Source organism: Salvia splendens, chromosome 15 (assembly GCF_004379255.2).
Source record: "Salvia splendens isolate huo1 chromosome 15, SspV2, whole genome shotgun sequence".
Lineage (NCBI taxonomy): Eukaryota > Viridiplantae > Streptophyta > Magnoliopsida > Lamiales > Lamiaceae > Salvia > Salvia splendens.
The window spans coordinates 215,703-231,961 of record NC_056046.1 but is presented as its reverse complement, the minus strand read 5'-3'; the positions used below and the strand labels follow the sequence as shown (position 1 = coordinate 231,961).

Sequence of the window (16,259 nt, the reverse complement as noted above, 5' to 3'; positions counted from 1 at the left end):
CTGCAATTTCATTATCATTATTCATTCAACAATTGTTGCTTCTGTGTTTTCCAATGTTGAACCTCACATGTCTATCATTATTCATACAAACACAATGCTACACCCCACCCTGTCCACATTCTTCATTTATTTAAATTCCCAAATTATCTAATCTTATTCTTTACATCTTTTTTATTTAATATTTTTTTTCATGTGATTGCAAGATTATTGATTGGGATTGAGGCACATGTGTAGATTGCGTATTCTAATACTATACTCTAATTGTAACTCACCTTGTTACATGACTATACAACACAGAATGTCACCATTTATGAATCCTCATAACTAATTATATCTTTTAGAAGAACTAATTCAAATGCTTATTATTTCATTATTGTGAGTAGTGTTGCACAAATAGATGGGGAAAAGGGACAAAGAATACGCTGTCCTTGATTAAGCGTATGAAATAATTTTGAAAAACAAGTATACACACACAAGTGGTTCATGCCAAAACTAGATAATAACCCCCACCTAATACATTAAGATTATGTTCATTTTGTTATACTCCCTCGTCCCGATACAAGTGAGCCAAAACTTTTTGGTACCGGATTTAAGAAAATGAGACTTTGTTAGTAAATTGGAAAGTGAATAAAGTAAGAGAGTTAATAAATAGAGAGAAAAAGTAAGAGAAATGATGCCAACAAAAGGAAATGGCTCACTTAATCTTGAGACGTCCCAAAAAAGAATGTGAGTAGCTGATCCTGGGACGGAGGGAGTACGAGACAACCGTAGTACAATCAAAGAGATAAAACTGAGAACTAAACCAGCTTCTTCTTTTTTTATTGTCGTTTGGTAAACTTAATTATCTGAAATTTCATTCAAATCAACACACACTATCATCATTTTTGAGATCTCTCCTTTCCGACACACACCACCACCTTTTTAGGTGCCTTCCCATTTCTCCCATCCAATAGAACCAAATCACACACACACATACAAATCGAACACTTACACATCGAGATTATATTAAGTAACCCAATACTAATTTATGATGTAAGAAACGTTTTAAGACTCATAATCAAAGAGCAATCACATATGAAATTATTCCAAAAATTGAACATTAGTGTAGTACATGAACAATCAAAATAATCATAGCTAATTGTTGAAAAGGAGAAAAGAGAAAAAAAAAAGATTTACAGAGAAGAAACGTGGCTATGAATCAAAAGTAGAGTACACTAAGGCAACCCGCAAGGCGTTACTCCGTGACGGCTCGTCACGCTGACGCAGTAGATCATTTTTTAAAAAAAATTGAAATAAAATATAAAAAAATTAAGTGGAAAACGGTAATATTACTTTTTTCTAGCCGTTTTCCAATTTTTTTTACTCTATAAATACACCTAATTCATACTCATTTCACACAACTACACATCTATTCTTCCCAAATCATCTCCATTTCCTTTCCAATTTTCATCTCAAATCATCTCTCTTTTATTCTTCCTCCAAATTTAATCGATCTCATGGATCCGTATGAGCAAATGCGTCGAATAATGGAAGAATCACTTGAAGAAGATCGATGCCGGGAGGCGGAGGAAGCTGCGCAGCCCCAAAGACGCTCCCGGACTTACATCCATCGTAACCGGGAGGAAGCCGCCGCAAGGTTAGTCTGCGACTACTTCTGCGATAACCCTGTGTGGGGAGATACCTACTTCCGTCGCCGTTTCCGCATGCGGCGACCGCTATTTCTCCACATCGCAAATACATTGGCGGCCAGGGAAGAGTTCTTCCAAGAAAGTTTTGACGCCGTCGGCCGTCCTGGCCACACTACGCTGCAGAAATGTACTACAACAATCCGTCAGCTTGCGACTGGACAAACAGCGGATGTGTTCGACGAATACCTCCACATTGGAGACAGCACTGGAAGAATGTGCTTGCTCCAATTCTACAAAGCCGTCCGGGCAGCCTTCACCGACGAATTTCTCCGGAAGCCAAGCACGACAGATTGCCAGTTCTTGCTCCGTCTTCACGAAGAAGTGCACGGATTCCCCGGGATGCTTGGCAGCGTCGATTGCATGCACTGGCAATGGAAGAATTGCCCGGTGGCATGGAGGGGGTCGTACACGAGCGGCCACAAAGGCACCCACCCCACCGTTATACTCGAGGCCGTCGCCGACTACCGGCTATGGATCTGGCATGCGTACTTCGGGGTCCCCGGCTTGAACAGCGACATAAACGTGCTCCACCAATCCGACCTCTCCGCTGAAGTTTTGGAAGGTAAAGCGTCGGCCATCAACTTCACCGCTAACAACCGGCGCTATAAAATGAGGTACTATCTTGTCGACGGCATGTACCCGAAGTGGCCAACCTTCGTGAAAACGTGCACTAGGCCTGTGAACGCAAAGCAGATACTTTTTGCCCAGAAGCAGGAGGCTGCTCGGAAGGATGTGGAGCGGGCGTTCGGGGTTCTCCAAGCGCGCTTCAACATTATCAAAGCCATGGCTCGTACGTGGTTCATGGAGAGCATGGTCGACATCATGTATACGTGCATAATCTTGCACAACATGATTGTCCAAGACGAAGGACCCGAGGCGGGAAATTGCTTCGACCCTGAAACCCCCGGAAGTTCAACCGCAAGTAGTCCGCCTCGAAGTGGAGTGCATCCGTCTATACAAGAACGGTTGTCTATTCGGGCAAGGACATGTGACTTTACCGCCCACGCCCAACTCCAAGATGATCTAATGGAGTACATTTGGGCAAACTTTGGCGAAGGAAATTAAATTATGTATTTTTAATTTTTTAAGGATTTTTAATTATGTTTTTTAAATTTTTTCGAATTTTATATTGTAATGTTATTTTATTTTTAATGAAGTGTGTTTTTTATTAATGGAATATGTTGGAAAAAAATAAAAAAATGAAATTGAATGAATAGTAATTTAAGGGACGGTTAAGAGACGGATAAGTGACGGAGGGTTGCAGGTTCCGTCCCTTAGTTAAGGGATAGAATAAAAAAGTACAGTGGGCCCGCGAATAGTAATTTAAGCGACGGTTTAGCGACAGCCGGAGGGCCGAATATAGAGTCCTCAATCTCACCCTAAGCTCGATAAGATACCAATAATCATTGTTTTTATGCCAGCTAGCTCGGCTCAAACCCCGACTCCAAGCTTGGCAGGCGCCACCCTCATCGGCGCCGACTTGCACCTGGTCAGCACCAAGGGCTCGTGCGCCAGCTTCTGCTGTATCATCGACGCCAGAGAGCACGACGGCTGGATCCGCTTGGCCTTGGAGTCGAAGCTGAGCCGCTTCTGTTCGGATCCGGGTTTGGGCGCCATCTGGTGGTGAAGTCAAACCCATGTTTCTCTAGAAACTTCCATGGACAGCTTCGTCTCTCGCATCATTAGCAGCAAGCATTCCGGTAGGAAAGGCGATATCTCATTTTGCTGCTCTTCGTCTTCCTTATTTACCAAGATTGACTCTTGCTCTTCATCTTCCTCTTTCGATACTAAGAGCATCTCCAGTGGGCGGACATCCCACTAGGACATCCACTAGGAAATCCCAAAAACACCTCCTGCCACGTCACTAGGACTTCCCATCCCACTGCCACGTCACTAGGACATCCCCTGCACAATCCGCCCTTCCCATCGCCCTTCCCACTAGGACATCCGGCAATAAAAAAATCACAATAATTTAATTACGTAAAAACGGAAATATAATTTTGACACGGAATACGGAATACGCAAAAAAATGAAATGAAGTTCAACGAGCCGTATATATAGAGTTTTTTTTTTAAAAAATAATAATAATTCCGGACGTCCGACCGGGACGTCCGACCCTTGCCACAGTGGCGGACGTCCGCCCGCCCGTCGCTGGGACGTCCGAGGACACTCGACGTCCTCACGGGACGTCCGTATCCGACCCTAAACGCCACAATGGCGGACGTCCCGGTCGCCCGTCGCGACGTCCGACCGGATGTCCGACCGGACGTCCGCCATTGGAGATGCTCTAAAGGCTTCTCCTTTTCTTTCTCTTCCTGCTCATCATCCTTGTCTTCCTCGTTTTCGTTATTCAGCAAATTCGTCGACTCTCCCTCTTCCTCTTCCTCTTTCAATGCCAAATGCTTCTCCTTTTCCGGCTCATTTTGCTGCTCCTTATCTGACAAGATCGAGTCTTTCAGTGCAATACTTGACTCTTGCTCCTTTTCTTCATTGTTTACCAAGATCGACTCATTTCCTAAAATCCTCGACTCTCCATTTCCATCTCCCTCGTCTTCCTTATCTAACAAGATCGACTCTTTCAGTGTAACACTTGACTCTTGCTCTTTTTCTTCACCTTCATTGTTTACCAAGATGGACTCATTTACTTCTGCTTCTTCCTCCATAACGGCGGCGGGTTCTAATTGGGTTCTAATTCTTCAATTGAAGGAGCAAGATGGCAAACTGGGCTTCTTCCTTCAATTCCGGTTCCTTAATTTGTTGAATATGGAAGCGGCTGGTGAGAGCAGCCATTTTCATGGGATCAGATCTGCACCTCATCAACAAAAGCGCATTCTTGGGCGGTATGCAAATGCTCACTCTCGCCGCTTCCTCCTCAACCACAATATCCTCCAACACGTGCCTCCTCCTCCTCCTCCTCCTCCTTAGTTTTGACTCTGACTTGGCCAATGCAGGTGACTTTGGGGGAGGAGGGCTCAGGGTTGTCGAGGCGTTTCTTGGGGAAGAAAGGGGAGGGCTTGTTTGGGCGGAGGCGGTGGCCGGGGCTGAGAATTGATTTGGAGAGTTTCATGGAGGAAGAGGAGACACAGATGAAGAGGTCGCTGCTGTTTTTGCGGAAATGGAGAGTTTCCTACTAATTATTCTTGTTTGTTAGTGTGTTGATTTTGGTGGCATGGTAAAAGATCAAGAATGGTGGGGTACTAGTTGAGAATTGAGATAGAGATAAGTGAGTGTAGGGAAGGGAAGGGAAGGGAAGGGAAGGGAAATGGAGATTTTGTATTGAGGGGAAGACTGCGACTAGCTGTCTAATTTGGGATGGAATATTATTAATATCACTTTCATCACGCGCTTGGTGGTGAGAGTTGGTCTTCCCTGCCCTCAAACACAAATGAAACTAGCCTAGCCCCTACCAAAGGTGGCTGGAGTATTTATTTCATGGACCAACACCAATTCATGCACCACCTCTTAATTAACACACTCAAAAATTGGATTATGCACCACCTACCAAATTTTATTTCTTTTTCTTGAAACTAAATATCGTTACTTAGTATCATAAGTACTCCCTCCGTTCCATTAAATATATAACATTTGGAAATTGACATGAGTTTTTATGTAATATTGTTTTATTAGTTAATAAAGAAAGAGTAAAAGTATGATAGATGAAAAAGTAGAGATAGAGATGTTTCCATTTTATGAAATGTTTTATTTTTAATGAAACAAATTAAAAAGGAAAACGTTTCATTTCTAATGGGACAGAGGGAGTATATATTACTCCAGTTTGTTGTATTTACACTTATAATTTAGGTATTCAGCTTAATGGCGATTCCAAATGTTGTTAGATGGGTCGGTCTCTCACGTCGCGATTCGCTCTAATTTTTTTTAAAAAATGCATTATATATAAAATAAATTAATATACTAACCCAAACATATTTTGTTTTAGTATTTATAAAATAGTTTTCGTTATCCTATTAGCAAAAGTGATTGCCATGGAGTATTACCTTCCTTGACCAACACTTGAGACACAACATGACAAAAAAAGCTTTGCGAAAAAGACTACACTTTTTTTTTCTTTTTGAGTCCATCTTCAATCTTTCTCATATTTAAAATATATGTCACTTCTATTTTAATGTTATTCAAATTAAATGTAGTAATTTTTTCAAAGATCACTTATAATAAATCAAGAATTTTTTATTAATAAAAAGTAAAGAATGCGAGTTTAAAGTGGATTACTAAAGGTAGTAATGGAATCAAAAGATAAATGAACCTAAACTGATTTTTATGAGTTAGTAATAAAAGTAGCCGATTAGGATAGTCACCTTTGGTCTATTGGTTTGGTTGAGAGTCGATTTTGCAGACCCACAAGATGGTCCAAATCACCAACCAAAGTATTTTGAAAGTTAGGCATTTTTGCATGTGAAAATGGCCTCTAAAGTTTAGATTATTCATGTCACATGATAAGGACACATTCTAGTTTTATTTGCTTTTCATTTTTAGTGATTCTATATATTTGAACTCGAAAATATATTAATGAATACATATAGCTAGAGCCTAGAGTGATACGTAGGGGATGTATTGTTAGATATTTTATGTGAGCATTACTAGTTAGTATTTGCTCTAATACCTCGGAATTTATTATCAACGCCATTAATTTTTTTAAGTAGTATTACACAAAAATCAAACCTCATTTTGTTCGTATATCCATTTATTTGAAGCTATAAGTAAAAAGAACATTTGTTTTTATGTAATTTATTAAACTAACGACGTTTATAACAGTTATTGAGTTATTAGATCCAATATATGCTAAAGTTGACTAAATTAGAAAAATATTCACTAATAATGCTTGCATGACATTTCTTTAAATACACATATATATTAATTTGTACAATACCCGTTTAGTGTTACTTATTTATTTTATTTAATATAGCTAGTTTGCTTCTAAATTAATAAAATTGTTATTAGAATTTTTTATTATACAAATTATATGACAATGAAGGTTTTTTTTTAATTTATATATTCGAAGTTATTGATAACATGAACAATTTGAGCTTTAATTATTAATTAATTTGTACAATCGATAGCATAAAAATAATGGTTTAAGTAATTAATATAAATAGAAGTGACGAGAATTATATACTCTAGAACTCTATATCCAATAAAAGTGTGCCCTAAAATATGACGGAATAACTCTAAGATTTAGTTTGTGCTGTTGATGCTCTTATTATTGAAATAATAATTTCCAAAAGTGAAAACTGAAAGAGAAACAAGGAAGCGTGCATGGATTAAGCTAAGGGTAGAGTGGTTAATGTGGGCAAAGGTTTTGGGTTAAGTCCACGTCATTTGCCTATTGGAAAAAGGAGAGAGAAACAATAAAATAGTGTACAAATATGATTTCCCAATCCATTAATCTCCACACCAACACGTTAAACTATAGCAACTTGACGCAGCAAAACCTGCATGATTAAAGCCTTCCATCACTCTTCCACGACGTCTCCAGCCCAAACCCTCACAATTGAAGAAACTTCCCCAAAAAACAAAGCTTATCTTCATCAAAACTCAACAACCACAGAATGTCAATGCAACTACAAATATAACCAATCAATCACACAAATTCACTCAAGCACAGCACCAAAACAAGCCTAACAATGGTGCATTGGAATAAAGACTACTTAGATCTCATATTAGTTCCATTAGGTTTGCTCCTCATGTTCGGATACCACCTCGTCCTCCTCTACCGCTACCTCCGCTGCCCTCAGACCACCGTCATTGGTTACGAGAACCATAACAAGAGAGCTTGGGTTAGAAAAATGTTTCAGGTAATTAATTCTCGGTACCTTCCTTCCTTTACTTGATCTTCCTCGTTGTGTATCAGACATTCCGACACTTAACTTGCAACACTCTTATATTTGAGACTGAATCTTCATTGAATTTGCTAAGATCAAAATTGAGGACAGGGGGTTTGCAATATCAGTGCTGAGCAGCAACGCGAGCACAGCGACATCCCTGGCCTCGATTTCCTTGGTCCTGACCTCCCTGATCGGGGCGTGGGTCGGGAGCTCGTCGGTGAATCTCTTCACCAGTAGGTATATCTACGGCAGCAGGAGTCCGGCGTTGGTCTACATCAAGTACCTGTCGCTGCTTTTCTGCTTCCTGGTGGCGTTCGGCTGCTTTGTGCAGACAGCGAGGTATTTGGTCCACGCAAACTTCCTCATCAGCATGCCGGACAACGACATTCCGGTTGGCTGCGTTGAGAAGGAGGTGATCATGGGGAGCAACTTCTGGGTCATGGGTCTCAGGTCGGTCTACTTCGCCGTCAATCTGCTGATGTGGGTGTTCGGTCCGATACCGATGCTCGCCTGCTCGGTGGCGATGGTCGTGGTGCTGGTCACGCTTGACATCAACACTACTCCTTTGCATCAATACAACAAGTGATGCCAGTTGCCGGAGGTTGAGCTGAACCGCTGTTTTGGGCAGACTGTGAAAAGGGGAGAAGCCTATTGGTTTAATTAATCTAATGTAAAAGGTTTTACCAGATTAATTTATTTAATTGGTTGAATTATGTTGGATTAGTACAGAGGTTTATTCCTATGTATGAGTTTGGTGGCTTTTTCTGTTTCTTTAATAAGCTATTGAAAACTCTCAACTTATGCTCAATAATGTCCTTGAATGATTGATCGAAAGTCAAACTACATTTGGAGGAGATGGTTAAAGGATGCCTCAACTTCAACATAACAAAATTCTTCGAACGAACATTTAAAATGACGTTTACTTTAAGTGATAGGACGACCGACGATACATAGATACTATATACAATTATCTATTACGTACTGCGAGTGGTCTCAGACTTTCAAATATAACCTCGAGGTTGGACCTCAGATCAGTCTACTCGTTCGGCTATAATACAAGCTACGACATTGGCTGCAAATCATGCTAAGCAAACTATTTTTATGTCAAACATGCTTATCAAGAATATCCACTTGCCAAAGTCAAGTCTTCAAAAATGTGATTTGAATAATAGAGTAGTAGTTTACACTTTAGCACAGTTGGGATTTACAATTTTATATGGATGTGACATGTACACTTTACTAACATTTACACTAATCTTTTCCAAGGCTGTAATTAATAAAGAAGATAATAAAAAGGGGCAATTGTCTCAGCAATTACCTCACTGCTTTACTTTATGCATTGGCGTGGCCGACGATGAAATACATCAAGACAATGTCTTAATCTAAACCTAACCAATATATTAATCAGAAGCTAATTACATAGGCAACCTTTAATCTCTATGAATCATAAATGAAGGATCAAAGACTATGTTCATCTAGGACTAGGAGCTTTCGAAATGGCACCAACGTGGAAGGAAGAGTACCTGGATTTTGTTCTAGTCCCGGGAGGTTTGCTAGTCATGGTGGGATATCATCTGTTTCATCTACACAGATGCATCAATCGGGCCGAGACGACGGTTGTCGGATACGAAAACTACAACAGGAGAGTTTGGATAACAAGAGTGTTGGAGGTTAGTTTATACTGTTTTAACTTGTGTCCCCAATTTTCAGTCTGAAAAGTGTCTCATTATTCCTTTGTTAGATTCTATAAGGCCAGACATAAATCAAACTTATTTCTAAAGATGAGTTTTTTAAGTGAAAATAACATTTTATGGAAAAAAGCTGAAAGTTGGGAAAACAGATTATGCTGTAACACCTTAATTCTATAATAAAAAAATACTAGTATGTAGTACCTTTTACATAATAAATCAGCTTTGATGGAAAAGATCTTGCAGGCTGAAGTGAAGGACAGAGATCAAGCACTTACAGTGATGGGGAACTACTTATCTGCAGCAATGTCTCTGGCCTCCGTTGCCCTTGCTCTCAGCTCGTTGATAGGGGCGTGGATCGGGAGCTCATATCACGGTGAATTCATAGCTGCAAGAGTCTATGGAAACATGAGTTCAACCATTGTTTACATCAAATACCTGTCCATCCTCTCCACCTTCATGATCTCCTTTGCTTGTTTCGTCCACGCATCAACAAGCTTCGTTCATGCCAGTTTCCTCATAAGTCTGCCCAACTGTGTGATGCCTGCCGGCAATGTCGAGAGTGCAGTCATAACCGGGACTAATTCCTGGGTGGTCGGGCTTCGATCACTCTATCTAGCATCCAATTTGATGCTGTGGATTTTTGGTCCGATCCCAATGTTCGTTAGCTCCGTGATCATGGTAGCGCTTCTGCAATACTTAGATAGGAACACAACCCCACTGCCTCAGTATGATCGACCGATGAGTTATGACTCGTTCAAGAATATCGATGATCGGGAAGAATCAGAGGACAGCCTGAATGGGATGTCGAGTCTCCTACCCACGCCCGTTCGGGCGTGAGTAGTTTCTAATTTTGTGAAAATGTACTACTGCCTGTGTTGCATGTCACGTTAATTGAGTCGTATTACTTTTTAGATGTCCCGAGGTAATCAAGTCATTTCTTTTTTAGCAAAAATCGATGATTTTAATCTCTTTTACTTTATTAAATCTGGTGCTAAAAAGAGACATCCCAATCAACGGAGGATGGATGGAGTATTTCCTTCATATCATAGTGAAACAAAATGGAAATGGAAATGGCAATAGCAATAAAACCAAAGATTTCAAATAAATAACAGAGAAGTCTGTAACTCTATATGAGTGGAGTAGGTGATTCTTCTCGTGAAGGCTCAGTTGATTCTTCATATACAAATAGTAAAAGAAACAAACCACTCAACATAGGAAACATTTGTACACTTTTCCTAGTAGACAAGCAGCGAACAAACTCAGTAGGGACTTCTATCAAACAGATGACACGCAAAGGTAAAGCAAATTCTGCAGACACGGAACACAGACATTACCGTCGCTTTGGCAAGCTTGGCGCGACGACAGAGGAGGTGGAGGAGGAAAATTGTAATGGCCGCCGCTTGGGGAGAACGCCGGTATCAATTTGGAGATAAGAGATTAGTGACAACTCAATTTACATTTAAAATGCTACTTGTACTATATTTGATTTTAAATGTTTAATTAATTCATTTTGACTAGTTCTTAGAATATTAAAAATGAAAAAATGGTTTTATTTGTAATTGATATTATTAGATAGTGTACCACAAACAGTGATTTTATTGATAATGATGCTATATATGTACGTGAAATCGTGAATGTTCTATTGCCTAATCAAATAATACTAGCAAATGTATCTATTGGGAAATTTTAATTTTTCGTTTATTAGCGAAAAGTATCGTTATAAAGTTTGTAATATATTTTATACTTTCACCTTCAATTTTCCATACTATATATCGGTTTTTTAATTTTCAGTATTTTTAACAATCACGGTGGTGGAGTTATGTTGACTTTTATTTTCATTTATCATTCATTATCAGTTAAGGCTACTATATCACCTTCTAATCCTAGCAATGGCCCATTTTCTAAATCAATGAATTGAAACATTATTTGTTGTTCACAACAACAATAGTGTCATCCGCGAATAGGAGTTCCGTGAGTTTCGTTTTTTCATTTTAGTCCGTCCACGAATAAGAGTCGCGGAGAGAGTATTATACATATTCCATATATAACTAAAGAAAAATTAATAGGAAATGTAGAATAACAATATCACGCAAATTGATATGCCCATCTTATATAATGTTATTATAAGACTTCATAATTGACCTTATCATTTCCTCTTGTCTAAACCTCATTCACTTCAAGAAAGAACTAATACAACTCTCTTCATTAAATCATAACTTTTATCTTGCAATAATCTAACATCCTTAATAGAAGCATAGACAGCAGTACAACATAATCACAGAAATCCCCCAAAGAATGTCTGTTGGTACACCAATTTTATTTAACAAACATCCCTAGATATTCACAAGAAACAAGAAAACCAACTTTTCACATGCTATATTAATCTAAATCAATGAAATGCCGCACCATACTTATACTTAAATCTAAAATTAACGTCACTACTGTTTTTCCTCTCTTGTATGGTTTGCATGCATAGAACTATAGAAGCATAGCTTATTCAAATCTGCCTAGTTAATAAAACAAAATAAAAGCACTCAATCTTGGTTGACATTTGATGCGACAGCTCTAGCCCAAAACTTGATCTGAGCCTTCATATCATCTTCCTTGGATCCCTTAGAACCCCATTTGGGTGCATTTCTTCCATGCTCTTCTTCTTCGTGTGATTCCGGAATCATGGTTATTGCACTCTGCAACTTGGTCACACCCACATCGAATCCTAAATCTTTGAAACCTTGCAACTCTAACGATTGCAAGTCGCTCAAGCTCTTTTGAGACTTGAGTTGATTCATCGCACGTCTTGGCCTCAGTCTCTCCAATTTTCGGTTTGCAAACTCCACTTTTCGAGGCGATGGTGTGTTAGAACTCACAATTGATGGCACGCCCTGCAAAAAGGGCAATCGGTTGGAAATTTATCATAAAAGACAAGACAATCAAGAGAGAAATAAAATAAAAATGGTGTGACATTGGAAAGTTAATTAGGTGACCCTCAAGCCTTGTGTGTATGTTTTAAAGAGAAAAAGAGAATACTAGTATTATTAGTTTGGACTGGATCAATACTGATAAACAGTAAAATCAATCATATATATTTCCAATCATTTTTCGTCAAACATAATACTACACCCTAAAGATTAGGCATTTTAATTAACCATGACATAGGAGTACTATTTAAGAACGAATTAAGTCATAAATATGTTCAATAATAAGAACTAGAGCTAGTTTAAAAATTATACTAGCATTAAAACAAAAATCAATCATACTACATTTTAACCAACCAAAAACATTTTTATAATCTATTAATCATACAAAAGAATAGATCTAAATTTTCATGTAGTTAAATAAAATTTGAAAAAAAGTAGTAGTAGTAGTAGTACCTTAGCCACATGATTAATCGTAGGACGTGTGCTTTTCAAAGAAGCTTGCCTAATCAATTTTCCCATAGAGAATTCGATCTCCTCTTCCTCCTCCGAGGGGAGGCTCGCCGGCATCGACGGCCCACGTGCTAAATTGCTCATCGCCGGTGCCGCCTTTTCGCTATTTTTCCTTTCCAAAGAAGGCGGTGCCTTCATCAGAGTAGTCGGCGGCCGCGACAGCTTCATGATGGATTCGTAGGTTTCGTCGTATGATTTTCCGGCAGGCCGCGGGGTGTCGACATGCTTGTTTTCCGACATGGTTACTTTTTTATCGAGAGGGTTGTTGAAGAACCAGCGGTTGTCGAGGAGATTTTCCGGCCCGGTCGGTTTCTCTCCGCCGTCGTCTGCAAGGGGAAAAGGGTTTGGAGAATGGTCCATGGCTAACTTCTACTTTCAACGATATCTTTATATATTAGTAGTAATATACTATATGTGTACGTATTAGTAGTACTATTATTATAGCTACGGATTCTTGATATTTCTGATTTTTTTTTGTCATTAATTATTATGGTTGTCGTCTTTGTATGAATTGCCAAAAAGGAAAAAAAAATGTGGCTGCCGTTTACAGGTCACGTGCTTTGATTACTATTCATCCATTGCTAATCGGATATGAAAAAATAAACTTACTAATTTGTTTATTTATTTATAGGGTAAATCGTTTCAAAAAATTCAGTCCTAATATAATTTCAATCATTTAATCTGGGTTATCATTTAATTGTAATCTGTTTGCAATTATCCACAATATCACCTACGCATAACTAATTGACGACATTTTCGACTAATATTCACCGATTTTCTTTCCTTAAAATGATGGCAAAAAAAAGTCCAAGCTTCATGATTTTGAAAATTGTGTCAAGGAAAAAAATTAATTAAATTTCAAGATTTTTTTTTTCTGGAAAATTTACCTTATTTATATAATGAGAAAATCAAATACTTGATTAAGCAAAGCCGCAAAGGATTATTCGTGATTTGGTTTTAGTTTTGTAAAAGATTTTACGAAATCTGGCTATGGAATGATAATATCTGGCCACATTTATAGATGGATTATTTATTTTTAACTGCCTACGTGGAAAAAGTATCCAAGTATAACCCGCCTAAAAATATGGCTAAGTGATTCGTCCTTGCATTGTTGGATTGTATACTGTAAAGTATAAATAATTTTTTCTTAAAATTAGAGTATTTTAAAGACTACATCATCATCATCATGACATGTGTGTTGGTTTTAAAAGTCACACACGCAGACACATTGTTTAAATAGGATGAAAAACAAGCGGGAGTGGAGTTAACATTACATGAATGGAATGAAATTAATTAACAATTTAGGAAGTTTGTGAATATTCGCAAGAATATATAACCTCGGCCTTCATGGGCCGACGGTCCGACCCAAACTCAGCTCTAATAAATGAGTATATAATCCAGATAGCACTCATCTTTCGAATGAAATAAATAATTGAATTCTCTTATATTGGTAGTTAATTAGTACCCGCTTTGAATATAAATTATATTTATATTAGTAATATAGAGACGCACGTAAGGTAAGGTGATGGCACATTGCATTATTAAGAAACCTATTAAGTCATAAATAATTATTCATAACATGAAGTACAGCTGTCATCACATTATATTTATATATTTTTGTTTTATTATACTACTACGTAACCTCATTCTAGATAGATAGGAGGAAATAATGAGGTGCATGAATTTAATTGGAACAAAATGAATGTCATTCAAATTTTAGAAGAGGATAGCATCACAACAGCCCATGTGCTTTGTCTTTTGTTGCTGAGCAAGAAATTGATAATTCTGACTATTTTGCTGCTAATTTTTCGGATTTTTTTTTTCTGGTAACGACTATTAGATATTTTAAACAGTGATTATATTCCTAATTTTCTAATTCTGACCTCATTTTATAATTGATTGCAGTTTGTCTCGATTAAATTACACACAAAAAATGAGGACAAAGATTATGGATATTCGGATACGTGATGGGAAACCATACATGAGCCTATCTGGATTTACGTGCCCAAATGCATTGAATTTGTGTTAAGACTACTGGTGGATCGGTCCACTGAACGCAACTCGTGAGGTCAGGCACAGTTAATAATATTGGGATCGGAAGGCAGAGACAGTGTAGTGGCCGTCGCTAACAATGGATGACAGATGAAGAATGACGTCAGTCCAGAAGGTTTGAGGCTAAACTGTCGTACTATATGATGGGAGACAACTCTGTTGACCGAATTTAATGGAGTTTTTCAACCCTCGTGGACGATGGTAGAACCCCAATACCATTTCGACCCAAGAGTCTAGAAGCAAGACACAACCCATGTTGGTGACATTTTTTAATCTTACATTATGAAATTACAATTTTAAACCAACGTTGCGAAAATAATTACTCACTCCTCCCTCGGTTGTTTTAGGTTGTAAATCAGTTTCGCCTAATGAATTAGTACTAAAATTATGTTAATCGAATACCGATTAAAGGGAAAATAAAATTGAAAAGTTTCCCAACAATAAATAAACATCTTAATTCTTAGCTTTTCGTAGTCTATTTATTACGTGTGTCACATGCCTCATGCTATCTCTACTGTTTTTGTGGTAATGCAGTTTGCTACGTTGACGTTCACATGAAAGATTACATAAGAGCACGACTGCACGAGTACAGTAACATCATAGATGTTAATTAAATTGCTGATTTGAAATGGACGCCATACCTAAACTGATCAAATTATTTAATTTAATATCAGTACAAGACAATGTGACTTCATTTTAGCTGATATATTATATCCTTTTCATTAAGTATTGTTAGTAATGCAATTTGGAATGGACACAAAATCAGAACAAACATATCAAGTAGTACTAGTAATTTACACACAAATTTTAAAGTTGATATCAAAACCCCAAATTTGGGGAAAATTTAGATGTTAATTTACATGCAAATACGATTTACTTATTTGTAATTTGTAGGAAATGTTAATTACCATTAATATTATATTATGAAAAAAGTAAATTCAAATGGCCTATAACAATTACACAACTACTCCATCAATTATTTTAAGCCCAGCATACATAAGTTATATTATAGCCCAATTTAGCTATGGCCCAATTCTGATGACAAGAGTTTTAGTAAGAGAATGAATGCCTATGGAGTATATTTTATGTGATCAGCTCTCATTTTGTCATGTGTGCGTTGCATATAAAATTCCAATTGACCTAGTCAGTCAGGTTGGGTAATCCAAACACAAGGAGGGAATAAGTGATCATATAAAAAACTAAGTAGTTGTTACCATTTCCTACTCAATCTTATTGGCTTAATTAAGATAATATTGATTGTGGTTTGAATTGGGTCCATAATTACAACCAAGCACGACCTAAAAACTAACCAGTGGTCATCAATATATATAAGTCAGAAAAAGCTACTACTACTCATTGTTGTAATTAAAAAATAAATTAAATTACCATATAATAATTCATACGATTACCGGCCCATAAGAGCCAAAAATAAAAATTCAGTACGTTTTATTTGGTCTTTTGAACGGATCCGGATGATCACATATTGAGCATTTCGGCCAAATTCTTTGATGTTGTGGTTCATTTTTGTTTGTACTGACAAAGACTTTCTTCATGATACTC

General features: G+C 37.8%; 3 protein-coding genes and 1 long non-coding RNA gene across 4 annotated transcripts; 2 read left to right on the top strand and 2 right to left on the bottom strand.

Annotated features, from left to right (window-relative positions):
* Positions 1 to 6,973: 6,973 nt before the first annotated feature.
* On the top strand, positions 6,974 to 8,241 carry LOC121767811. Its single transcript, XM_042164143.1, has 2 exons — positions 6,974 to 7,498; positions 7,620 to 8,241. The coding sequence occupies exons 1-2, from the start codon at positions 7,328 to 7,330 to the stop codon at positions 8,112 to 8,114; spliced, it is 666 nt and encodes a 221-aa protein (XP_042020077.1). The 5' UTR covers positions 6,974 to 7,327; the 3' UTR covers positions 8,115 to 8,241.
* A 427-nt stretch (positions 8,242 to 8,668) lies between these two features.
* On the bottom strand, positions 8,669 to 9,175 carry LOC121767812. The gene is made up of 2 exons (XR_006043206.1): positions 9,052 to 9,175; positions 8,669 to 8,916 (listed from the first exon to the last, which is right to left on the bottom strand). It is a non-coding gene; the product is annotated as an uncharacterized LOC121767812 (long non-coding RNA).
* On the top strand, positions 8,915 to 10,186 carry LOC121767810. Its single transcript, XM_042164142.1, has 2 exons — positions 8,915 to 9,198; positions 9,463 to 10,186. Exons 1-2 carry the CDS (start codon positions 9,025 to 9,027, stop codon positions 10,054 to 10,056), a joined length of 768 nt encoding a protein of 255 aa, XP_042020076.1. The 5' UTR covers positions 8,915 to 9,024; the 3' UTR covers positions 10,057 to 10,186.
* Positions 10,187 to 11,503: 1,317 nt separating this feature from the next.
* LOC121766598 lies at positions 11,504 to 13,029 on the bottom strand. The gene is made up of 2 exons (XM_042162880.1): positions 12,591 to 13,029; positions 11,504 to 12,101 (listed from the first exon to the last, which is right to left on the bottom strand). Exons 1-2 carry the CDS (start codon positions 13,005 to 13,007, stop codon positions 11,754 to 11,756), a joined length of 765 nt encoding a protein of 254 aa, XP_042018814.1. The 5' UTR covers positions 13,008 to 13,029; the 3' UTR covers positions 11,504 to 11,753.
* Positions 13,030 to 16,259: the final 3,230 nt, after the last annotated feature.

Bases quoted from the DNA above. Each gene is read 5' to 3' on its own strand.
- LOC121766598 (XM_042162880.1), bottom strand. From the start codon at position 13,007: ATGGACCATTCTCCAAACCCTTTTCCCCTTGCAGACGACGGCGGAGAG. The intron at 12,102-12,590 runs GTACTACTACTA...CCCTTTTTGCAG, and splicing joins CGATTAATCATGTGGCTAAG to GGCGTGCCATCAATTGTGAG.
- LOC121767811 (XM_042164143.1), top strand. From the start codon at position 7,328: ATGGTGCATTGGAATAAAGACTACTTAGATCTCATATTAGTTCCATTA. The intron at 7,499-7,619 runs GTAATTAATTCT...GAATTTGCTAAG, and splicing joins GGGTTAGAAAAATGTTTCAG to ATCAAAATTGAGGACAGGGG.
- LOC121767810 (XM_042164142.1), top strand. From the start codon at position 9,025: ATGGCACCAACGTGGAAGGAAGAGTACCTGGATTTTGTTCTAGTCCCG. The intron at 9,199-9,462 runs GTTAGTTTATAC...AAGATCTTGCAG, and splicing joins GGATAACAAGAGTGTTGGAG to GCTGAAGTGAAGGACAGAGA.